This window comes from Colletotrichum karsti, assembly GCF_011947395.1.
Source record: "Colletotrichum karsti strain CkLH20 chromosome Unknown Scaffold40, whole genome shotgun sequence".
Classification (NCBI taxonomy): domain Eukaryota; kingdom Fungi; phylum Ascomycota; class Sordariomycetes; order Glomerellales; family Glomerellaceae; genus Colletotrichum; species Colletotrichum karsti.
In genome coordinates this window covers 270282-295489 of record NW_024065940.1, presented here as the reverse complement: position 1 = coordinate 295489, position 25208 = coordinate 270282, and the positions used below count along the sequence as shown (strand labels likewise).

The 25208-nt window shown below is 42.0% G+C and overlaps 6 protein-coding genes across 6 annotated transcripts; 4 read left to right on the top strand and 2 right to left on the bottom strand.

Annotated features, from left to right (window-relative positions):
* On the bottom strand, positions 1–1551 carry CkaCkLH20_10432 (uncharacterized protein; the record flags this gene model as incomplete). The annotated part of the gene is made up of 3 exons (XM_038893146.1): positions 1–511; positions 603–877; positions 1354–1551. 3 exons carry the CDS (start codon positions 1549–1551, stop codon positions 1–3), a joined length of 984 nt encoding a protein of 327 aa, XP_038741556.1.
* A 4305-nt stretch (positions 1552–5856) lies between these two features.
* CkaCkLH20_10431 (uncharacterized protein) lies at positions 5857–7310 on the bottom strand (the record flags this gene model as incomplete). Its single annotated transcript, XM_038893145.1, has 3 exons — positions 5857–6701; positions 6753–6896; positions 6950–7310. 3 exons carry the CDS (start codon positions 7308–7310, stop codon positions 5857–5859), a joined length of 1350 nt encoding a protein of 449 aa, XP_038741555.1.
* A 10155-nt stretch (positions 7311–17465) lies between these two features.
* CkaCkLH20_10430 (uncharacterized protein) lies at positions 17466–18098 on the top strand (the record flags this gene model as incomplete). The annotated part of the gene is made up of 1 exon (XM_038893144.1): positions 17466–18098. One exon carries the CDS (start codon positions 17466–17468, stop codon positions 18096–18098), a length of 633 nt encoding a protein of 210 aa, XP_038741554.1.
* A 1540-nt stretch (positions 18099–19638) lies between these two features.
* CkaCkLH20_10429 (uncharacterized protein) lies at positions 19639–21223 on the top strand (the record flags this gene model as incomplete). Its single annotated transcript, XM_038893143.1, has 2 exons — positions 19639–19762; positions 19917–21223. The coding sequence occupies 2 exons, from the start codon at positions 19639–19641 to the stop codon at positions 21221–21223; spliced, it is 1431 nt and encodes a 476-aa protein (XP_038741553.1).
* A 1084-nt stretch (positions 21224–22307) lies between these two features.
* On the top strand, positions 22308–23417 carry CkaCkLH20_10428 (uncharacterized protein; the record flags this gene model as incomplete). Its single annotated transcript, XM_038893142.1, has 1 exon — positions 22308–23417. One exon carries the CDS (start codon positions 22308–22310, stop codon positions 23415–23417), a length of 1110 nt encoding a protein of 369 aa, XP_038741552.1.
* Positions 23418–23975: 558 nt separating this feature from the next.
* CkaCkLH20_10427 (uncharacterized protein) lies at positions 23976–25076 on the top strand (the record flags this gene model as incomplete). The annotated part of the gene is made up of 1 exon (XM_038893141.1): positions 23976–25076. One exon carries the CDS (start codon positions 23976–23978, stop codon positions 25074–25076), a length of 1101 nt encoding a protein of 366 aa, XP_038741551.1.
* Positions 25077–25208: the final 132 nt, after the last annotated feature.

Below are 25208 nucleotides of genomic sequence, written 5' to 3'. Positions count from 1 at the left end.
CTATGTTGTCTGCTGAACAATCTCTGTTCTTACAAATATCTTGTCTGTTGACGCATCATCACGGTGAACATGGCCTCCTTCCAATTCACCATGGACGTGATCTAACCTCTGCCTACCACTTGAAATCTTCGCAGCTTGTAAGCTTCCCTTCCGGCCCATTGTTTCCATCTCCAAGTTTTCGTCGGAATCGCTCATGGCCATGAATCCGCCCGGAAATCTGGATGGGTGTTTCGCGGCAGATATCAGGGTGTGAGGACCGGTTGCCCCGGATTTACCGCCGGCGTAATAGCTTATGTTTGGGTCGGTTCGGCCAGCACTTGAACGCAAGGTGCTAATGAATCGGCCGAAGACGCGGTCAAAGACTGGGCGGAGAATCGGTGAGGAGGAGACCATGAGCGCAACTCCAACCTCAGCTGAGGCCCAGATCATGGCGGTCGGTGATGTGTATGAAAAGTCGAGGAAGTCAACGGCGAAGACGGATGCAAGACGGAGAGCGCCAAACACGATGGTCCTGTGATGCGGGATCGTAGTCAGTAGTTGTTAACAGCTTTGTAGATGGAGGTCTGTAAATGGACGTCCGACTCGATGGTATGATAACGTACAGAACGCCAGCGCCAAAGATGCTTATCAGTGCAATTCGGTGAGCACGTGAAACTTGCAGCTTCAAAACCATGGGAATGGGTAACACGAAAATGATGACATCGACGATGAGATCAACCACGCCAACGGCAGCGAAAGCTGTGACCTGATCGCCGCAGACGCCTCCCGGAATTGTTGGATCCCATTGCATAGCAATTGGCCTGCAAATCAGTAGGCCTATGAGAATGGTCATGAGCATCCATGATGTAGCGAGACCCATGGTGACCCAGGCTGCGATCTATTGAGAACAAAAGCATAATGTCAGCATTTGCTCAGTATCGTAAGTAGAAGGTCATGATGCCACACGACGCTAGATATCAAGTAGTGTGAGGGTCCCAAAAGAAAATTCTCACCTTGAAAGGTCTGATGAAGAAAATACGTTGAAGCATCCAACATATGCTGATTTTGAGAGCGCCTAGCGACAAGGCGTATATGACTTGTGTAGCCTACCCGAACTTCATGAGCCTTTCAATGTGCCACGGTTGAAGTCTGGAAACATGATGACCAGCGCCTCCTAAGAATTGCACTAGAGGGGAACGTCAGCTACGACACATCTTGAGAAAAGAAGTGCTGTGTATGGGTTACGGTGACGAAAGAGCTTTCAAGAAGAGCAGAACGTACTCATAAACTGAATGACGACGAATGCGTAGAATAAAATCTGACAGGTAAGCACTTAAACGGAGGTTGTGCCTCTCTGATCTTCGAAGTTCTTACCAGAGACACCATGTAGAGGTGATCATCCACGCCGAAGGGCACTCGACGCATGTGTCGAGAATACAAGCGCAATCCTGTCCATATCGACACCAAAACCACCAGAACAATGTTTGTGTAGATAACCTGCAGAGCATCGGCAGTTGGCGCAATTGGGACGATGACAGTCGTGATCGGCTCCAAGTCAGCGGCGTCGGCCATTTTTTCTTTCAAGCTGTAGTTATCAATACCAGCAAAGAAGGCCCTCGATGGGCGTGGATCGATGTTCGACAGCAGCAGAAGATCTAGGCTGGAAAGAATTGTCGCGGGACAAGTGACAATGCCAGCAAATCTGCACGATGTCCTTTTGCGCTCTCAAGGTTTTTCCTACCGTCACCCCTTTCTTATCCAACATGACATGATCGCCCAGACCTCGGCAACCTTCAACACATGTATGAACGGATGAAGATTACATATCAAGCTCTTCACCCTGATTCATGTAGCAATGCTAGTTTCTGAACACCCTGGTACCAACAGAACCGAGACGCCCTCGTCAGTGGCCCCTGATGGTGTGACTGCCTGGAGCCATGAGAAGCTACCATCCCGATCACACTGATAATAGTCTCAGCAACATTGACAGGGCCAAATGTCTGTGAAGATTGATGCCCTCCCACTGAAGAAAGGTACATCGGATGGGTCGTGGGTTCGGACGGGGTCACATTGCCTTGCCTTGTCAACTAGTCATGGGTCGATAGCCTTGTACCAACGATCTGGGCCCATGACATTCAAATCTTCACTGCCATACGTGGGAACAATTTCACAAATCAGGATGTCTCGATCATCCGCTGCCGTGTTGTCCTGGCGGTTCAGCTTGGCAATGCCGTGTACGGCAATCGATTCCGAGATTTCTATCACATCGCTCTCATCTGAAAGCGCACGGCTAAGGCAGTGAACAGAGTTTTACACGAAGATGGTGAAAACCGTCCAAGCCTACGGTGACGACCCCATTGCGTTGTTTAACATCATGTCAAATGGAGGCTCGGTTCCGGTAATGCTACCTACTTATGCGGTTGGCCACATCATGTCTATTCGAAAGTGGAGCGATTTAGCTCAGGAAGAAGTCCGGTAGGCGTATTCCAGACCACTTGCCCCATTCTGCCGTGAGCCATGTCCACTAACCAGGGTCTTGAATCTTCAACAGATGTTGGTGCTAGCCAACAAGAAGACAATTAATAAAGTCGAACGATACATCCCCATGCGCGACTAGCGTCGGCCTCGACCCTTAGCCAAGGCTGTACCCGAGCCAGATGATTCGACATTGGCGTGGAACTTGCTAGGGCCAGCACCAACAGAACCGAATTCATGTTCCAGTCGACAAGGTATCGGCCGCCGCAGCTGTGCGATGGAAGATAAACTTCATACTTGATAGCATATGAAATAATCTAGGCTCACATACTGTAAGAACATTGTTCAAGCTCTGTTATAATTCTGAATTGGCCTCTCAAGAGTTAAAAGACAGCTCCGCAGCCTGTATTCAACTATGTCATCGTGATCTTGGATATCCACACTGTTGCAGAAACTGAATCTCCTTGAAAACAGTACGTTTACTTGATTACAGACCATTAGGACAGACTCTGTGCTAATGGTGTCCCTCGATCTTCGGCATGGGTCCAGGATAAGGGACCACCATCGGTCAGAACCCGGAACCGGGTCCAGTCCGGTTCCCGCAATCGGGCAGGGATATAGGCTACATTCGCTGATTGGCCATTCTTGACAACAACACCAACAACACCAACAAGAATGCAGGATTCCCAATAGTCATATGTGATATAATTGTAAGGCGTTTCAGAGAGACAACTACACGAACGTGTCTGCTTGTCTCCCACGGAATACTGTCCCGGTTGGAATATCACTCATTTCTCGAGGAGATTCTACAACACTACTCAGTTGTTTGGATATACACTACTTGGTTGAGAAGCTGGTTTTCCTTCATGGGCAAGGCCAAAATATTTGTGAAAAGGGAGCGGCCACTGATGTGGGCCGCGAGCACCCTGTCGCGGACAAACTTCCCGACTTGTCTTCAATATCAATCCCAAGTATCCACCACCAACAGGCATTACCAAATGTGACATTCTTCTCGATGTCAACAGGCTAAGAAATTTGAGAGTACGTATGCCGAACCCCTATGATTTGAGAGGGTCCCGCCGCTCGCGTCCTTGCTATCACCACCTGCGCCACCGGAATGGGGGAAAGGCAATACCTGGTGAGGGGTCTCAGCCCATACTTTCATTGACCAAGACTAGTCTTCATTGACGACGGACATTTGAGAAGCCCGAGGACTAAAGAGACATAGGTCCTCCTCCACCGTTAAACGTATAAAGCCAGCGGAGGTGCTGTGTTGTATGAGCAATCGAGGTCCTCGCGCTTGGCCAGGATTTACCTCTGTCTGGCCTGTCCTTTGGTCGCGAAATCTAATTGCCGTATCTTATTGTTGTTTCTTCTCTTGGGGGCATTCTCCCTTTGGAACCTAATAATTTAATTCAAGATGCTGCCTGCTGTGTGGGACTATGTCATCGTCGGCGGTGGCCTCGCTGGCTCCGTAATATCGAGCCGCATGCTCGAATACAACAGCTCGCTCAACATCCTCCTGATCGAGGCTGGCCAGGACACCAGGTCCCGTACCGACATTCTATATGCCAATGCCACGAATCTCATGGGTGGCGAGTTGGATTGGCAATACCCAACAGAGCCCGTCGCCGCTTTGAACGACCGCACATTTGTTTTCAACCAAGGCAAAGGACTCGGTGGTGGTGCTGCTATCAATGCATGTGAGCAGATCTGACTCGACTCATTCACCAAAAGACGCAACTGACAGAATAAGGTGGATACACGCGTGGCCCAAAGGGTGATTATGACTAATGGGCAGAGCTCGTTGGCGACCCGCGCTGGAGCTACGAAAACCAGCTACCTTACATGAAGAAGGCCGAAGATTGGTTCAGCTCAAGCAACCCCGCTCAGCACGGCAACGGCGGTCCTCTCCACGTTGCTTCTGTATCTTCTACCGGCCGTGCTTATCCGCTTCGCGATGTGGTCGCTGCTGGCTGGGACGAACTCGGCGTGCCCGAGCTTCCCGATCTCGACAGCAACGCCGGCGATAACATTGGCCGGGCCGAGTTAACCGAGACTCGCCGTGATGGCATTCGACAACTTCCTCCCGTCATCTATCCTCTCGACGGCGTCACTGTTCTCACTGAAACGCTTGTTGAGAAGGTCCTGCTCGCTGGTAACTCAACTGCTGGCCTGCTTCAAGCTGTCGGCGTACAGCTCGCGAACGGTACCAAGATTTCGACCAACAACGTCATATCTGCCGCTGGAGCTTATCGATCGCCTCAGCTCCTTATGCTTTCTGGTATCGGCAACGCGGCGGAGCTCCAGAAGCACAACATCTCTGTGAAGCTGGATCAACCCGAAGTTGGAAAGAACCTGATGGATCATATGTCATTCTACCAATACTGGAAACTCAAAAACCCCGAGAACGGCTACGCTGTTGGCTCGGGCAACAAACTCTTTGAGGGACCAGAGTTCGGTATGGGATACCCGATCGACTGGGTCACCTCCACCGGCGTGGATAAGACCGGATTGGCAGCTGCCATTGCCAAAGACGAGGGCATCACCCCTGATGCCACTTCTCATTCTTTGTTGAAGACGGACCGAACATTCCTTGAGACGTTCGTCATCTACCAGGCCTACAGCGCTGCGAACCCCGTCGTTCCCATGGATGGATCGCACATCTACACCAACCTCGTTTCTTTCATGCCCACATCGAAAGGCACCGTCGGCATCGCTTCGTCTGACCCCGCTGACGGACCAGTCATCAACCTGAACTACCTCGACACTGAGGTTGATCGCTATGTCTACCGTGAGGGAGTTCGTCAAATCACCAACCTCATGCTCAACACAACATTCGGCAAGGATTACATCCTCGGCGAGACCGCACCCAATGGCATTGCTGCCGCGACTCTGGAGGACACTGACGAGTATCTCAACTCTCGTCTGGCTGACGGCGGGCTTACCACCTGGCACCCGCACGGCACCTGTGCTATGGGCAAGGTCGTCGACTCGGAGTTCAACGTCAAGGGTGTCAAGGGCCTGCGCGTTGTTGATGCCTCTGTTCTGCCTGTACCTATGGCTGCTCATTTGATGGGTCCGTTATACGCAATGGCGGAACAAGCGGCTGCTATTATCACAGGAAACGCGTGAAATAAGGAGCAAACGCCAGTGAATGAAATTGCAATGAACGTCACTTTAATCAATGACCCACTAAATAAAAACGTGTTTCATCTGAGAACTAAGCTCGATGTAATTTCGTTGACTCACTTGGCATCACTGTTTCAACTTGAGAATGCGTTGATTGCAGAAATAACAGGTTAGCGACATCAATAGTCCACTTAACAGGCGTTTGAGGTCATTATTTACTAAGACAAGTAATAGTCATTCGTTCATAAGCCCCGATTTCGTGTCCTGAGCTCAAAAGACAGAGCGACGCCTTCTGCGCCTCTCTTGAGTGGCCTCGAACTCCTCCTTGATCTGGTCCAGCAGGCCATCCACCGTGAGAACGTCAACAGCAACACCAGCAATACCCTTAGCAACCATAATCGCCTTGTCGAATGCAGATCTGCTACCAGCCGCAACCTCAAACGCCGAAGTGTGAGGACCGCCGTCAGGCACGCTGCCGTTCTCGTTGGTGATGCCGAAGTAGGGGCTGATGGTCGGGAAGTCGTGGCTCAGGTTTCCCTGGTCGGTGCTTCCGCTCGGCTCTCGGAGCTTGTCGATCTCGGCACTGGGCACCTCTCCACCAAGCTCCGTGAAGTACTTGGCATACGAGCTGGCCAGGATGTCGTTGCTGACCATGTTGTCATAGCCGTAAGGCCGCATGGTGAGGTTGAGCTCGGCGCCGGTGGCCAGGGCGCCGGCCTCGAAACACTTCATAACCCTTTCCGTCCACTCCTCCAAAGCGATGTTGTCCGCGGAACGGATCTGGAAGGATGCCTCTGCGAGAGCAGGGATGACGTTGATGCGGGAGCCGGCGGATGATATGATGCCGTGGATCTTGTCCGTGGACCGCGTCTGCTGGCGGAGTAGCGCGATGGCGTTGTTGGCAACGATCAGAGCGTCTTGGGCGTTGATACCCTCCCAGGGCGACGCAGCGGCATGGGCCTCCTTTCCGTAGTACTCGACCTCAAATCGGTCGGTGGAGGTTGTGATCATGTACGGCGAGTCACCGCCGTTGGTTGGGTGGGTGATGAGAGAGATGTCGATATTGTGATCACGGAATGCGCCAGCTTCGTGAAGCTTCACCTTGCCTCCAAGACCTTGGATTTGTTAGCTTGGGCATGTCACCGGGGGCATTGGGGAATACTCACTCTCTTCAGCAGGCGTCCCGAAAAGAATGACCTTGCCTGGGAGGTTCTCGGCACGCATGATCTCAGCAGTGGCAAGTGCTCCACCGATTGAAGCCGTGGCGATAAGATTGTGACCACAAGCATGACCGAGACCAGGAAGGGCGTCTGTTGGATAGTTCAGTGGTGAGTCAAAACTCGAGATGTGGCGTGACACTTACCGTACTCTGCGTTGAAAGACACGATAGGTCCATCCCCGCTTCCCTCAAATACTGCGACAAAGGCAGTGCTGATGTTGTAGATAGACCTCGTGACGTTCCAACCCTCATGGGACTCCATGAAGTCAGTCAAGAGCTCATGTGCCTTGACCTCCTCGTATCCAAGCTCGGGGTTGTCGTGGATCTCCTTGTTGATAGGCCAGAGTTCATCGACGATGGAATCGACATAGTCGGAGATGGATGCGAAGTACGGACTGACACCAGAGCTAGAACCGTTGGTCTGGCGAGGCAGTACTGACGATGCAGCAGCTGAGCTCACGCCAAGAGCCAGGACGAGCTTGCCGGAGATGCTTTTGATACCCATGATGATGAGATTCTCGTTGGCATAGGATCTAGTGAGAGAGTCTTCTTCACTGGGGGAACCGTAGGTGTTGAGTTTTATATACTCCCCAGCGCCAAGATTACTCGGCCATTCCTATCTCTTGTCGTATCCATCTTCTCGGCACACGTGGATTGTCGTAAGCGCATAATTGAGGGAAATACCGTCTCTTCGGCTCGCAGTCTTGACAATTCTGCCCTCGCGCCGCTCCTCGGCTGTTCGTAATCGGCATCATTTACTGGTTTCTTCTCCGGAAGGACAAGGTGGGGTGCATTGGCATCCGCTGCCGGTTCCGGGACTATGAAATGCCCAGCTTGTATTCTCTTTTGCCTGGGTGATTGTTCACCGCACAAACGAACCAACGACGCGGAGTTGAATGCTTCTCCACCGACTGCTGGAGTCAAATATCTTGGCGGGGGAGATAGCTATTTATCTTCCTCGCAAGCCGTCGCCGATATCTCTTCCGAAGTTCTTGGCACCGGCTGCTTGGGCGAGGCCGATTGGATCCCTTCGAAGCATCCACAACTGCGTGTTCGCCGTGGGAAAGTCTCCCCACTCAATTCCTGTTCCCTCCGCATTGTTTATGAGGGGAACGGCTGGGGATGGGGTCGACCCCGGCATGTAAGCTTAAAAATTAGCCGATCGTCTGTTCTTTTGCCGACGGGTTATCAACGAACAGGTTTGACGTAATTTGGAAGGCATGCACGGTGTTGCTATCAGCTCCAGCTAAGTTAATCCTGGGGTACCTTGCTTTCAATTATTTGAGAACTACTTGCAGGGTCTGATGAAGACTAACTGAAGATCTAGTCTCCCTCTCTTCTTTTTTTTTTTTTTTTTTTTTTTTGAAAGACATCTCAGAGATTTCAAGTGTAGACATAGAGAATGAGAAAACTTGAGAGAAACCGAACGTATTTCTTGAGTACTTACGGGGACCATTTTCTCACACACCAGCTGACGCTCAGTCAGGTTTTTGAACAAGAGAATGAGAAGAGCGTCCTCTACCAGATCCTCTCCACTGCCGATAATCTTGACAACGGTGAAGTAATTGCTATTTTTTAATACATACACGTAAGTTTTCGGGGCGATATTCGATATAGACCGTTTCGCCAGTGTGCTTGTGCAGCCCAAAATAGCGGAAGATAATCCATACTGACCCTGACACCCTTGCTGTCTAAGTCAAGGAATACGTCAAACTCAGTAGATTACTACGGGCTCTCTCTAACGACCGTAATTTTCAATCACTACGTCTATGTCCACTTCTGTTTAAATTTGAAGACATATAGATACCCAATAGGATACATATAAAACCGACGTTATCAGAATCTATATTAGTGTTCTTAAGAGAGCATTATAAGAGGCCTCTCCCTTAACGTTATAAAGGAGTTCTATTTTAGTCCCCTTATTAAAGACCTCATCTTTAATTTAGATAATTAAAATCACACTAGTAAATAGACCTATAGATTAATTAGACGCTTCTAAGTTAAGCCTAAAGTAGGCTGTTCCCAGCTATAACGCTGTTAGGGATAGTCTAGTAGAGGGGGGCTAGGGGGGCGCTAGGGGTCTACTAGAGGGGGGCTAGTATACTAAATTAACTATTAATCTACCTAAGGGGCTAAAAGGGGGCTATAAGGCTATAGAAAAATTAAAAGGAATAAGTTTAAATAGTTATATAAATAGTAATATATATATAATAAGAGATCTTATTACTTAGTATAAATCTAACTTAATATATTTAAACTTCTATTTATCCTTAAGTATACTAACTAATAGGACTATAATAGTATTTTAATAGAGAGTAATATAGAATACCCCTTAAGGAGATAATAATAAATTAAATATAGTAAAAGAATTAACTATAAATATCTCCCCTAATAATAGAGAGGCTATTATAAAGCTATAAGGAAACCTTAATAATAGTAATATATTAAAAAATAAAATTAACTAAATAATAAAAGAGGAAATAAGTAAGTAATAAAAAAAGAAGAAGCTAGAGAAGTTAAAAGCCCTCTAGAGGAGTAAAAATATAGAAGAGGATTAAGAGAGCTAACTTAAACTTATTACTCTTTAGCTTAAACCTAAAAAGCTAAAGAGTAATAAATAAATAAAGTAATTTATACCTATTTAATATAAAGGGGGTAATTAGTTTAATTTATATAAGTTCCTATTTAAGCTAAATAATAAGTTTACTATAAGAGAAAGTAAATTTAAATTTAATATTATAAAGGTATAATATATAACTTTTTACTTTAAAAGCTTATTTTTATAATATTAAATTAACTATATTATAAATATATATAATTATTATATAGAGCTAATTACTTAAAGAGTAATAAAAATATAATTAAAGAGTAATATTAATAATATAGATATTTAGGCTTTTAATATAGTTATTAAGCTAAATATAATATAATAGAAGCTAAACTAATTATATTAGAAATTTATAGACCTATATAAAGCTATTAAAGTAGAATATTTTAATACTTAACTAAAGTATACTTAAGTTATTAATATTATTAACTACTTTTTATTAAAACTAAAAATTATAATTATAGCTTATAGGCTCTTAATAACTTAATAAGAACTTAATAATATTATTAAAAAGGCTAAAATAATAAAGAGAGTAAATAATAAAGCTAACTATTAAAAATGAACCTTAAAGGTCTTTAAGAAGAGAAATAGAGGCCTATTAGTATTAATAATAGTTACCCTAATAAGAGAGATATTTTAAAAATTTACCCCTTTAACCTAAAATATTAGCCCTTTAAGTAAAATAATAGCTACCCTAAAGGTTAAAGTAAAAGGTATATTTTAACCCCTAGTAGCTATCTAGCTATAGAGTATTACTATATATTTTAACTATAGCTAGCTTAAATATATATTATATAACTACTTTAAGTCTATATATTACTACTATAAAAAACCTTAATATTTAGAATAATACTATAATACTATAGTAATAAGGGCTAATAGTATTAAAGTTCTATAAGACCTAAAGCCCTATTAGTATTTTAAAGCTAAAGTTATTATTTATATAAAGAGAGGATAAAAAAAGAGTATAATACTTATTAACTTAATAGCTAATAAGAACGTTATAAACTAAAAAATACTTTATAATAAAGAGCTAAAAAAGCTAAAAGGACCTATACTATATACTTTATAGGGAAGAGTAGTACTTAAATATAAAATAAAAACTATAGTTATTAAAGTTATAAATAACCTTAATATAATAAGAATATAGTTATATATATTTAATATTAATAATATTAATAAATATAATATTATTCTAAAGATCCTTTAAGAGAGATAAATAAAGCTAAATCTTAAGTAGAAAATATTAAAATAGACTTATTACTTTAAACTTAATAATATATTACTTATTTAAGGGGTAAAAGCTATTAATAAGGTAAAAAAATAATTAAAGTAGGTATTTATATTAATAGTAATAGAATATAAGGAGGGAGAAAAAAGTAAGTCTAAAGGACTACTAAATATTAACTTAAAACCCTAAAAGAAAAATATATTACTACTACTAAAAGAATATTAAGACTAAATATATATATTTAATATTAATAAAATAAATAAGCTAATAAAAGAAAGGGCTTAAGTTTACTCTATTAACCTAAAAGAAAGTAAAACGCTACTATAAAGCTCTATCTACCTACTAATAGAAAAGGAATTAGAGAAACTTTAATAATATCTATCTTTAATACTAAAGAAAATTAGATTAAAGTTTTAAAGAGCTCAACTAAAGTATTAATACTCTTTATATCTAAAAAGAGGAGTAAATTAAAGCTATATACAAACTATTAGGGCCTTAATAATATTATAGTAAAAAACTATACTTTATTACTCTTAATTAATAAGATCTTAAACTAGCTATAAAGGGCTTTATAATATATAAAATTAAACCTTAAGAATATATATTACTAAATATATATTAAGCTAAATAATAAATAGAAGATAGTATTTAGAATATAATATAAATACTTTAAGTACTAAGTTATATCTTTTAGGCTAATAAATATATTAGTAATATTTTAGTTTTATATTAATAATACTTTAATAAGCTTAATAGATATTATTTATATTATATACCTAAATAATATCTTAATCTTTATAAAGACTTAAAAATAATATATAGAGGTAGTTAAATAGATATTAAGCTAGCTATTTACTATTAGCCTCTATATTAACTTAAAGAAGTATAAATTCTATATTAATACTATTAAGTTTTTAAGTTTTATAGTATTATTAAAAAGTATTACTATAAAATAAGAGAGAGTAAAAGCTATTATAAACTAATTAATACTTAATAGTATTAAAGATATTTAGATCTTCTTAAGATTTATAGGTTTCTATTAGTATTTTATTAAAAACTACTCTAAAGTATATATTACTCTTATAAACTAATTAATAAAATAAGCCAAAGGAGAGTAAATAATAACTATTAAAATAAAAGAGGCTTTCTTTAAGCTCTATATTATATTTATTAAGATATTAATCCTTTAATATTTTAATTTAACTCTATTAATATATATTAAAATAGATACTTTAAACTTTACTATTAGGGTAGTTATATACTAACTAAAGGATAAATAATAACGCCTTATAGCTTTTATATTATAGAAACTATATAGAGTTAAATTAAGATATAATATACTAAAAGTACAGCTATTAGCTATTTAAGAGGCTATAATAATATAGAGATATTACTTATTATACTTTTAATACTAAATAATATTTATTATTAACTATTTAAGCTATTAATACCTTATTATTAAGCTCTAGCTAAATAATAAATAAATAAAACTCCTTTAAGACTTATTATTATTTAACTTTATTATTAATTAGTTATTAATTTAAAAATTAAAACTTAATAGATAAGCTCTCTTATTACATTAACTATAAGTTAATAAAAGAGGAGACTAAAGGGGTAAATAGGGCGTTCCTTAAGGACTTCCTAAAGAGGTTTAAAGAGTTATTAATTATTACTATTTAGAAAAGAGAGTATAAAAAGGCTAAAATACTAAGGGATATATTATTAAAATAAATAGAAGTAATATTAAAGGAAAATATTATTAAAGTATAAAAAGAGGCTTTAGTAATAGAGAGAAAAGGATTATACTAAAGGGGTAATAAATAAGTTATAAATAAATAGAGAGTAATATAATTCTAAGGGAAGCTAGTTATCCTAAATAATTATAGTCTCTATATAGAGATACTAATAATATTTTATAATAAGCTACTTAGGAGCTACTTAAGTATCTCTAAGACCTTTAAGTAGATTAAGTAAATATATTAATAGAAGTTAATAGAAAAGGATATTAAAGAATATATATTAATATATATAATATATTAATATATAAAACTATAATATTACCTCTTATATAGGAAATTAATATTACTATTAGTATTTAGTTACTTATAGAAATATATTAATATAGACTTTATTATAAAGCTATCTATCTTAAAGGGGTTTTTAAAAAAAAACTATAATAATATCTTTATTATAATAGACTACTTTATAAAGTATATTTTATACTTATTAATAAGGAAGATACTTATTATAAATAAATTAATAGCCCTCTTAATAAATAATATATTCCTGAAATATAAAATAGCCTTCTCTATTATATTAAATAGAAGCTTACTATTTATAAATAAGTTCTAAGTAATAATAGCCTATCTATTAGCTATTAAGAGGAAACTTAATATAGTATATTACTTCTAAATAGATAAGTAAATAGAGCACTAAAACTAAAATATAAAATACTTCTTATAAGTCTTTATAAACTTTAATTAAGATAATTAAGTTAAATAGCTACTATTTGAAGAGTTTATATATAATAGCTCTATATATATTACTATTAGTATACTATTAATAGAGATATTAATAAGCTATATACTAAGAGAACCCTATAACTATAGCTTAAAAGAACCTTAACTTTATAATATTTTAATAATAAGAAATTAAGTATAATACCTATTTATAAAGTATTATAAGATATAATATTTACTAAAAGATATAAATAAGAGTTATATAAAGTAATATAATAAGTACTATATAATATTAAATCTAAAAGTAAGTAATTAAGCCCTTATATCTATAAAGTATATCTATTAAAAGTAACTATCCTAAAAGCTAATAAATAAATACTTAAGCTTATTTATAGTTAAGTAGATAGTTAATAGGGGGTAAATATTTAAATTAAACTTTAGAAATAGATATTAAATCTATAATATATTTACTCTAGCTTAACTAGAGAAGTATAAAGGGGATATTATTACCCCTTAAGTAGTATTAATTAAAGAGAAAGATATTAATATCTATAAAGTAGACTATATTATAAGCTATAAAGGCTCTAAAAGAAATAAATAGTATTTAATTAAATAAAAGGAGTATAACATAGAGAAAAACTTATAAAAGCTATAATATAATATTTTAATAAAGTTATAATTATAATATAAAAAGTATATAGAGGGGGTTACTAAGGAAGTAATAGAGGAGTAATAAAGTATTATTAATAAAAAAAAAGAGCTAAAGAAATTTATTTAGCTTTATAGCTAGAGAGTATAATAGCTATAAAGCTAAAAAGTCTAAATAAATAAAAGAGATATTACTATAAAGAGGGCACTAAGGGGGTATTAAGGAGATACTTAAGACTTAAGTATCCTTATTACTATCTTTAAAGCCCTTTTAGCTATTAGTAAGAGTAAGCTTAAGAGAGAAAGAGTATAAAATAAGCTTATTTATATATTATAAACTTATTAATATAGAAAATTAAAAAAGAAATAATATTAAAGAGGTATTAAAGAGAGTAATGAAAATATATATAATATAAAAGTAAGTAATAAACTACTTTAAGAAAATAGACTATAAGCCCTAAAGAGCTATAGTTTACTCTTAAAGAGTAGTAGTTTAAGTCTTAAAAGCTATAGTTTATACCTTTAATATATTAAGCTAAATACCTTTAGACTTAATTAATAAAGTAATAGCTTTTATTTACTTATTAAATAAAGAGGTAATAGTTTTAATAATAACTAATTAATAATATTATTATAGCTTTTCCTCCTCTTTATTCTTAACTTTATATTTAGTATTAAACTTATTAATATAAAATATCTTCTTTTAAAAGGCTTTAAGGGTTATTATTTAGTCCTTCTTAAGGTTCTCTTAAATAAGGAGTTAATGAAGAGATACTAATAAGAGAGAGGGAGAGGAATATATAGTATCTTTATATATAATAACTAGAGGGTTAAGCTCCTTAATATACTCCTTAAAGTAATACTTAAAAATAAAACTAATAGGAGTAATACTAAAAATAGCTTAATAAAGAGTTAATAGGGAATTAGTAGGAGATTATTAGCTATAAGAGTAGCTCCTAAAAGAGAAAAAATAATAACTTATAATAATATACTCCTTATTATAAAAAGTAATATAATAAGAGTATTTATTACTAGCTATTAAAAAGAGTTAATAATAAAGAAAAATAAAGGAGTATTAAGAAATATATTAATTATTTTAATATAAAGAGGGAGTAAAATACTAATAGTAATAAGCCTCTAGCCTATTTAGAGATAAAAGTAATATTAATAAGAGATAATATAAATAAAGTTATAAAGGGGGTTATCTTTAAGGTTATTAATAATAGGGGGGTAGTTAATAGGAGGCTTAAGAGGCTAACCTTTTAAGAGAGAAAGAAGTAATAAGAGAGTAATAATAATAAATATAATAATAATAATAATAATAATAATAATAATAATAATAATAATAATAATAATAATAATAATAATAATAATAATAATAATAATAATAATAATAATAATAATAATAATAATAATAATAATAATAATATAATTATTTATAAAAAAAGGATTAAATAGATAATATATATATATATAAAGTTTAATTATATTAAAAAGACTAACTTTTAACTAAAAATAGTAAAGAAGTATATAATAAATTAAAGCTAATAAATAATAATAATAAAGAGAGTAACTAGAGGCTATTAAAAGCTGAAAAGGATAAACTATAGAGTAATAAAATATAAAACTCTAAATAAAAAGTTTTTATTATTTTAAATAGCTTTTTATAGCTCTAATCTATAGAATATAAAATAAGAGGTAATATATATAAAAGAGTAATACTCTATAAAAATAAAACAAAAGCTATTATAAAAGGTGGGTATATTAAAGGGAAATAATAATATAATTATAATAGATATAAATATCTCTATAAGTTAAGGGATATTAAAGTTAAAATACTTAATAAAAACTTAATATTAATATTACCTAAAGGGGCCTATTAGAGGGATACCAAATAGAATATTAAATAACTATAGTTAATATACCTTAAGAGGCTAATATTACTTAAGTAATAACGCTATAAGGCTAAAGTATTAAATTAGTATAAATATTTATATTAAACTAGGGAAGCTAGCTAAAAAGGGACTATAGAGTAGTAACTAGAGTACTTAAGCTAATAAAAGAACTAAATCTTAAGGATAAAACCTTATAAGAGGGGAGATTATATTAAGGATAGTCTAATAGAGGGGGGCTAAGGGGGCACTAGGGGTCTACTAAAGGGGGGCTAATATACTAAATTAACTATTAATCTACTTAAGGGGCTAAAAGGGGGCTATAGAGCTATAGAAAAGTTAGAAGAAATAAGTTTAAATAGTTATATAAATAGTAATATATATATAATAAGAGATCTTATTACTTAGTATAAACCTAGCCTAATAAACGTATAACTAGTAAGAACCTCACTTTTACTAATAATTAGGAGTAGTATATATTATTATTATTATTATAGTATTTAACGCCTACTCTAAACCTCTAAGAGGCATAAGTATAGCATCTTTATAGCATTCTAATTCTCTTAAGAAATTTCAACTATAATCTCCTTACTTAGGCGCCCTATTAATAAGGCAGAGTCAAGAGGTTTCTTAGCCTCAATTAAAGGCTACCTATAATATCTATTATTAGACTGGTAAGCCCCCTATCTAAATCGGCAAATATCTATTCAAGGAATCTGCTTAGGAGCGGAAATTATATAAATACTATGGCGTTAAGAAAAGTTTACCTTTCTCGCGGTTCGTTAGGTAGATTTGCACTATGTTACTCCACCACTGTCCATCTAATGGCCGCTTGAACATCGTGCTCTACGTGAAAAGTCATTCCTCGAGGTATCGTATAACATGGGATCTTTTCTTCTTCTTTCTTTTCTTATACTTTTTTTCTTTTCTTTTTCCGTAACACGCGATCATCACACATTTTGTATGACCACTTTGACAGGATGACGTGGTACCCGGGTCAGCGCTGTGGTCAGCAAGTTTAGCAGACCTTGATTGCATCTTCAACCTGAATTGCTCGTAGTAACACCACAGATAGATGGAATGCGTTATGGGCCCATACAACTTAGGGAGGTCTCAAATGGTGTTGGTGACGGACCTTGGACTCGAGCCAAGACTGCACCCACCCTGACCAGCCAGGCTTGGGTAAGCCTCAGCCTCTCACCAAGCCATCTCGGAGATCCTTTTCCCGCTGTTGCTGTCGCTAAAATTAGACACCAATCCTGCTCGCACTTCATTAGCGTGTATAATCATCGCACTTGGCCTCGCACTTGCTGTTGGCTTCATGGCAAACACGTGCGCAGCTGGGATCAGCTGAAAAACCATCAGGTCGTCGCGGTGTTCATCTGGAGCTTCTGTGGGGCGGAGTCAAGCGACATTGGCGGAAGCCCATGTTTATGCTTATTTTGGCGGAAGTTTGCTTTCTTTTCGATCACTGCGGATGTCTTGGTAGACGTGGGAAGGATCGAAGCCTTGCAAAAAGCTGTGCGTGCTGAGCCTGAGTCCGGAGCTGAGGCCCATCGTGACATTCTGATGCGATCGGAAGCCTCGCTCCAGCCCCGCTGAGTATAGCACTCGTCGGACTTCATGAGCGGATCTACTATTTCAAGGCTGATGTCGAGTAGATATAAAGTCATATCTCTTCTCCTTATCGATTCAGGTTTGTATCATCCATCCCATCAGTACACAATCAAAACAGCCTCTCCAGCAACAGAGTTACACTGCATTACATCCCCCTTCAAACCCGCCTCGCACAATCTTCTCCGCACATCTTCACCGCCTCAAAATGTCTCCCAAGCTCCTCCTCGCCCTGACCAGCATGATCTCTCTCGCCGCGTCCCTCCCCCACGCGGCCCGCGAGTGCTCCCAAACCTCCGTCCCGCCCGCCGCGACGACCGCGACCCCGGGCATCGCCGCCCACCCCCAACACTTCAACATCTACCAGTCCGCCTCGCAGCCCAACCACCCGACGGACAACGTCCCGCATCTCGACCTCCACACCAACATCACCCGCCAGGTCGTCGTCTTCACCGGCATCCCGCCGACGGCCAAGTCGTGCGCGCTCGGCTGGCGCCAGGGCCCGCTCGAGACCCGCGTCTTCCGCGTCGACGGCAACGGCCTCGTCTCCTCGCGCCAGCTCAAGGCCGAGGGCTTCCCGACATGGACGACCGGCAGCGACGTGCTGATCAACCCGACGACGATCGCGCCCTTCCAGGGCGGTAGCGAGTTCACCCCGGGCATGGACTTTACGTTCTGGGACCAGCCCGACTTCTCTGCCCCTGCGACGCACAGCGGCCCGAGTGTCAAGTGCCAGGAGAGGATTGTCGTTGAGCTGGCGGTCAACTTCAACAACGGGCAGGATGGACGCGTGTTTATGGAGGATGACGCCGAGAATGGACTCTACGTTTCTTACTCTTAGGAGGCGGGGCATAGGGCAATATGGACTTAATGGCATCGTAACGGGTTGACTTGGGCAATTTTGGGATATTTTGGCGTTGAATAAGCTGTTTACTATGCATAATACCACGAACTTTCAACACATTTCAATGTAGTGCGAGCTCTCCAGCTGAAATTTGACAAAGCCTTGGACATGACCCGCCGTCGGAAGGAATTCGATTTGTAACAGGCATATATCCCATGTTATTGATACCAGTTTAAGTTGTGACTGTTCATGGAGTGTTGAATAAGAATGAGAGAGAAAAGTAGCTACTGTCCAGATGGGATACAAACTTTACGGGCAGGCAGGACCTTGAGCATGCAATTTCACAGAGATGCCGCTCAATTGGCGACAATGAACGTTAATTTGTTCGGAGAATTCTATCTTTGAGGCATAGATCTATAATTGTGAAGTACATTCTACAATATCTGTATGGCGCTCCATTAGTAGATTTCAGGTCGGCCGCGTTTGCATTGTTGGATCATTAGTATCAAGGTACGTCCTGGGCTCGAAGAATCTGCGCAGCCGAAGAAAAGCTAATTCAAGGACGCGGACGCAAAGAAGGTTTCTAGTTGACATCCAACACCAGCTCCGCTCTGACGAGACAACGCTCAGCCAGGTGTTGGCGACCCATGCCGACCACTTTGAACTGAAAAACCTTGTCCTCTGTCAGCGAGATGCTAAATCGAGCAAAGATTCTGCATATTCTCTGTTACCTAAGTAGAAGTAAGCTTCAAGTTGCGAACGGCAAGAATAGAAGACAATGGAAGGTACGAAGAGTGAAACAGGAACCCTACGGGCTGTTCCACCTGATGAATTGCTCCGGTCCGTCTATGAAGGAGGGTGATGACCTACTGAACGCCAACAATATTTGAAGTCGTGTGGCCGAATGCAAGGTATTTATTGCTTAGTTTAAGCTTTTGCAGTCTCTTCTTTCTATCTTTATGTCCATGTACTTGACTGTTTTAGTGTGCTATTAAACTAACTGCTATGGATGAACAAGGGCTTCCACTCTCGTTGTAACTCCTTCTGATTCCTTGTCGTCGTTGCTCGTCGTCGCATTCCTAATTCATAATATGGAGATGATTTGTTCTGTCTTCAGTCTCGCCTGAGACAGGTCGTGATGCGAAGTAATTGACCACACAGGATAACTTTCAGAAGCTTGCGACCTGAATAAGGCGTAGTTCGCAATTGTCGACACATGCGAAAAAATAGGACGGGGAAGGAGGAGTGGGGGCAAGAAGAAAAACCGCATCGGGGCAGATTCTTAAAAACACGCAAGGTAGGTAGGTGCAAAAGTCAAATCATGATGGATCGCGTTATCTGAGAAAACTCTCCGCTCGTCAACAGAGTGGCAAAGCTTTTCATGCCAGGCAGCCGGAGAAAGCTTTGGGTGTTATTATATATGGCAGTCTTTTCCCTTTCTCACTCCCTCTCTTTTCCTGTTCTCTCGCTCCCACATGATACATTGCAACCATCTCTTAGTTTCATACTCACTCCGGAAATCCGGTACCTCGCAATCATGGAAATGGAAATCGGCTTCGACTCCGACGAGGAGGAGCAAGACGTCTATCCCGGCCTGGTTACCAACATTCACGCCCCAGCTTACGATCCCGACACGGTTCTAACCCTCTTGCCGCACCAACGTGTGCGTCAGCCCTATGGTCGCACGATGTACCCTTGGCCTAAGTCTCCCCCCCCACGTCGACAAATATCCTCGTGGCTTCAATCCGAGCCTTGAAGTTCCCAAGAATGAGCAGCTGCGCTTGAAAGTGGTACGCACCATTTGCGGTGGTGTAGGACCTCAGGTTGTCCTCGTTGAGGTCATCGAAGCTCCTCAAGTCGAAGAATATACTCACGCTTCTGTGCCTTCCCCCACCAAAGACAAGAAAGTCCTTCTCGTGGCTAAGATCATGGACCACCAGTGTTACAACCGGAAGACTGATTGGACCGAAGGTCCGTACTCGCGACCCGAGCTCGTCGATCACCATTTCAGCCTCGAACTGGCCGTTTATCAACATCTTTATCTCACGACAAAGGACAAAGACTTTGAGGACATCCCTGGACGCAAAAAGATGACTGGAGCTTCTTCCTTTGCCCCCGAGTTTTACGGCTCCTGGGTCATCCGGCACCAGTCCACGCAGTCCGACACAGCAACCAATACCCCCGCCCATGAAATCGAAGCCGGCCCGAGCAGCCGCATCGCTTCAGGCAACGAAAGATTCGTCGGAGTCATCCTCCTCGAGCACATAGATGGATATTCCATCCGAGACTATTGCAGTCGTAAGGGACCTGACGGAACCCTCATACCTCGCACAGAGTCCAGGCCAGGAAGGCCATCCATGCCCCAGCTGAATGACCGCCTAGAGGTGCTTAAGCAAATCATCGACGGAATTGTAAGCCACCTCCACGTCGGAGTCACACACGAGCATTACAACACCAGAGACTTCCTCATCGTTGAGAAGAGAGGTGAGCTCCCGAGAGTCGTAAAGGTCGGCCACGCACTCTCCACAGTTTGGCGTTGGACCCGAGAGGCGATCAAGTACAAAGAGCCGCAGACCGGATACATGCAACTGCCTAGACCAATTCATCCTCTGAATTGGGTCAACCTTCGGATGAGCAGCTTTTACTTTCTCGAAGATTGGTACCCAACAGAATGGTCGGACGAAGGCGACAAGGACAAGAGCACATCCCTGTTCGGCAAGTGGTTGCTAGAAACGTTTGGCGAGGAGGCCGAGGACGTTCCTGGCTATCACTACTCGGTCTGGTCAACCTACCAGAACAAGATGATCGCAGAGGATGAGGCGATGATCGCTGCGGATGAGGCTGCAGAGCAAGCAGGCGTCTCCGGCCCCGAGGAAGCGTCCCAGAATGACACCGCCTCGGGCCAAGACTCTGGCCAACCCGATGTTGAGAACACCAGCGCTTCGGCATCCGAGAACCTGACCTCAAAGGTTTCTGGCATCGATACATCAACTGCGGCAGCTACAACCGTCGACTCGGCAAGTTCAGAAATTCTTCAGCAGTGGCTGGGGCTTTCTACCCTCTCCATTTCGGGACAGCAGCAGGTCGAGAGCAAGCCGGGTGTAGACGAGAAGGCCAAATAAACGACCTCAGGGAAAGATGCACAGGGCTCTGTTTGTGACTTACCCTCTTATGACACATCCCTAGACCTGGCGCTGCTTGAAGTTGTTCTAAAGAATACAAGCTTGCATTCTCACGACATGTTATTGGAGATGAAGATTGTCAAAGTTACTAATTGCTAGGATATTAATACAATTCCGAGTATAGCGCCAGTTGGAGTCGCATAATATATCTTCTAAAATAAAATCTCATCATTATGAACTCTCTTCCTTCCCCGGTCGTCCATTCTCTCCAACACGTCATTGGATTGCCGCTATGAAGGAGCCGAAGTCAGCTAACATCGAAACGGAGAACGAAGTGACTGGGGAAGGTTGCAAGAAAATGAAATCGCATTTCCGCCAGCTTCGCAAAGCTAAAAAGGGGGCTGGTACAACAACTTTTCCGATACATGAAACGAGCTTTAAATAATCTACAAGGCTCTCGACGACTTGGAAGAAGATGAGACGAGAAGTCTACCCAGTGTTTTCACCTAGGCCCTCAGCCGCCAGAAGCTGCCAGAAGGGAATCCCAGGAACAAATCCGGACAATCTTTGTCCTTCTTTTGCTCTCTTCCTTTTACTTTTCGTTTGTGGAAAGGGCCTATGGTAGACTGTATACGGGGTAAGGAAGGGGGCAACAGTGGATGTTAATTCGAAGGTTGGGCACGATTTTTGCTTTGTAATTCGGGTTGAGATAATACATCATTCGCATAAGATTCCGTCCATACCTCTCTCGTCTTCCAAGCAACAGAAATGTTCGGCGCCGCTGCGATGGCCACATTTCTGTCCTTTGCCAGCATGCATCCTGTCAAAACCGTACACCTGTCTAGGTAACCCTGATGACCAAACAGCTTCTTTGATGCACGCTTCTCTTGTAGAAACCCAAAGAATAAATCAGCCTTCCTTAACTTGATATATTCATTCCCACGGAACGTTTCCAGGACTGAGTAGCCTCTCGAATATTCGCCATCCCTCATCATCACTCAAGGTCATCCTTGCCCCCATTCGTTGACCAGTTGTACTCGAGGAAGGTCCTTCACGAAACAGCAGTAATACCCACACTGCCCTCATGTTGACCCCCGATTCTTCATCATCCAAGTCGCCAGCCGAGTTCTGCCCCCCTGGCTGGAAGACGGACGATGAGTTGGAAAAGGGATATGTCGTAAGCGACGAGGACAAAGAATTCTTCCACTTCCACCGAGAGATCCGGGAGAATCACAATCTGAGTTCTCATGAAATCATGGAGCTGGTTATGAGACGATGGCCCGACGACAAAGGAATGAGGCATGGCTACTTCGACTGGCGCGAGAGATACTACAGCCGATATTTCGACTCGTTCAACCAGGCCTGGACTCTCGACGATTTCTGCAACAACCTAGCCCAAACCGACTTCGGAAACTTCAAGTCTCTCGCCCGGTGGGTTTGGACAATGGAACAGGCTCACCTGCCTTTCATGCCCTTCGGACAGGTCAACTGGGGTGGTTACGAAACAGGTTTCGGCCTCTTGCCCAGCTCGGGCTACATCCATCCGCACGTCGACGGCCACAGATCCCGAAACGATGAGTTGCTGCACAGGTCCATCATCGCGACCAATGACATCGTCATCAAGCCGACCACGCCGGACGGCCGTGGCGGCGATCAGATGCAACCCTCGCGTCCCTCAAAAGCGTCAGACGCAAAGGTCCTCGGGAGACTCAACTGCAGAATCTTTGCGCAGCTCGGATCCTTGTATGTTTTCGACGGCGACCGGCAGAAGGCCAAAGATTCCGAACAAGATATCAGAAAAGGTCCGTGGCGGTCGACCGGATTCGGTGTTCTCTTGGAGCTCGGCAGCCGTGGCAGGCAGCTGGGAGTCCACGTCATGTGGAATTTCTTCGGGGAGCTCACCAAGCCGGACGGCAGCACCACACGCCGCCACATCGAGACCGCCGACGCGCAAGGCAAACGTCTTCCGCATATCGGATTCGTCCACGAGAAGTGTAACATCCACACTCGCTTCGTCATGGAGAAGATTGCGCACAGCCTTGCCGATTTCCAGTCTCGGGAGAAGCTGGTAACGTTTACGAGTCTGTCAGACGGCGACCCGTTTCCCAAGGATGAGATTCAGGTTGTCCGCGTCAAGCACCTCAACGACGCCGTCGGAGGAAGGATCATGTTGCCCCAGTTTGTAAAAGATTAGAAAATAGACATTGTGCCCCTTCCATGTCTGTTCAGAGGTTTATTTGATACTTCTTTCTCCACTTTCTTCGATCCCTATATTTGAAGTAGCTAGATGCTTCAGCCGGTGAAGTCGATGTCGTGCCTTCCTCTGACCGGTTACTACCCAAGCGGAGTTAATTGATACCTATGAGAAGATTCGTCATTTGACTATCCGGGTGGATGGCCAAAGGGCAGTCTTCGGACCTGTGAAGCATGGATGAATTTGATGCGTGGGCTGGCTAGTGAATCCATAAGGTAAGACGGCAGTAACCAAGAATCTCGCTCCTGCCACTTCCATGGTACGCACTTCCGCGACAGGCGCTCGCTCCGGATTAATAAACTCTTAAGATATAACTCACCTTACTCACTTTCACCATCTCGAATACAAGTTGGATGAGCCTGTCCCTCAAGGTGCCTTCCTCTCACCAAGGCGGAGAAATCTTTTACCCTGCAAATATCTTACCTAGCAACTTCGCTTCCCGCCCTGAACACGGACTCAAATCCCCAGCTCACCCTACCCTACCGTTGCATCGCAAGCATGGGAAGCTCACCACACGGACCTGATGCTCGCATTGGGCGGGATCCCGAAAGTCCCAACAGCTCGCAACTCCTGTTGCCCGGCGACGAAGAGCTCATCGAATCCTTCCAGGGGGACCCCCAACGGAAGAAGTTCTACGACTTCAACTGTTATCTCGACCAGAACGGCAACAACGTCGACATGATGACCCGGATGAGATTGATTATGAGAGAGTTTCCAGACCCCAAGGAGCGCACGGAATTCAACAACTTCACTGCGTCGTGGTACGGCAGAACCGCGCTGCTGAAGCCCGAGATCGACAGTGTCGATGATTTCCTGACCAAGCTCCGCAGCATGAACTACGCTGATCCTGCTGCTCGAGCCCACTGGCTCTGGACGATGCAAATGGGCTCGGCGCCTTTCGTTCGTCTTGGAGAAAGCAAGCACGGAAGCTTCTTCACCGGCTACGGCATGAGGCGAGCTCCCGGATTCCTTGAGCCTGGCTTCTACAACCCCGAGACCCACGACCTTCAAACCGGCGGCAACTTGCAGAGCAACAACGTACTCAAGGTCATTCACGGCAGCCTCCTCGGCATTGACAAGAACACCGAGAACGCCGCTCCCCAACACGGTACTCTTCCGCAGCAAGGCATCTCGGAGCCTTTCGTCTTTGCCCAGCTTGGCAACCTTTACGCCTACAACGGCGAGATTGAATGGAATGACATGCGACACCGTCAATACAACGAGGTTCTCAGTGGCGGTACATGGGATCAGACTCGCTTTGGTGTCGTGCTGCGCCTGACCTCGATGGGCACCTCCCTCGGCGTCTATGTCATCTACAACTGCTGGGAGCATGATCCGAACACCGGAGAGGACACCCTCATCAGGCCTGAGGACATGGACAAGGACTTCGTCGGTCGCGTCCATCGGCGGTGCGGTAACTCGCAGCGTTTCACCGTCGCAAAGATTGCCGAGAACTTGAGCGACCTCGAAGACCCGCACAGAACATTCGATTTCCGCATCATTTCCACCAAGGTGCCCATCCTCGTCAACGCCTTACAGGCGGATCACCGTGGTGCGAACCTCGTCGGCGACTTTGACGGCGTCGGGGCCGGCAACTAAACGTTCACCACATACTCTCCGCTCTTCACCTAATGCTTCTTCTTGGTCGCTCTCGAACCAAAATAACGCCATTCTCTCGCCTCGTTCTTTTCAGCACCTCTATCCGCGGTATCCACAACTGATGAGATCCTT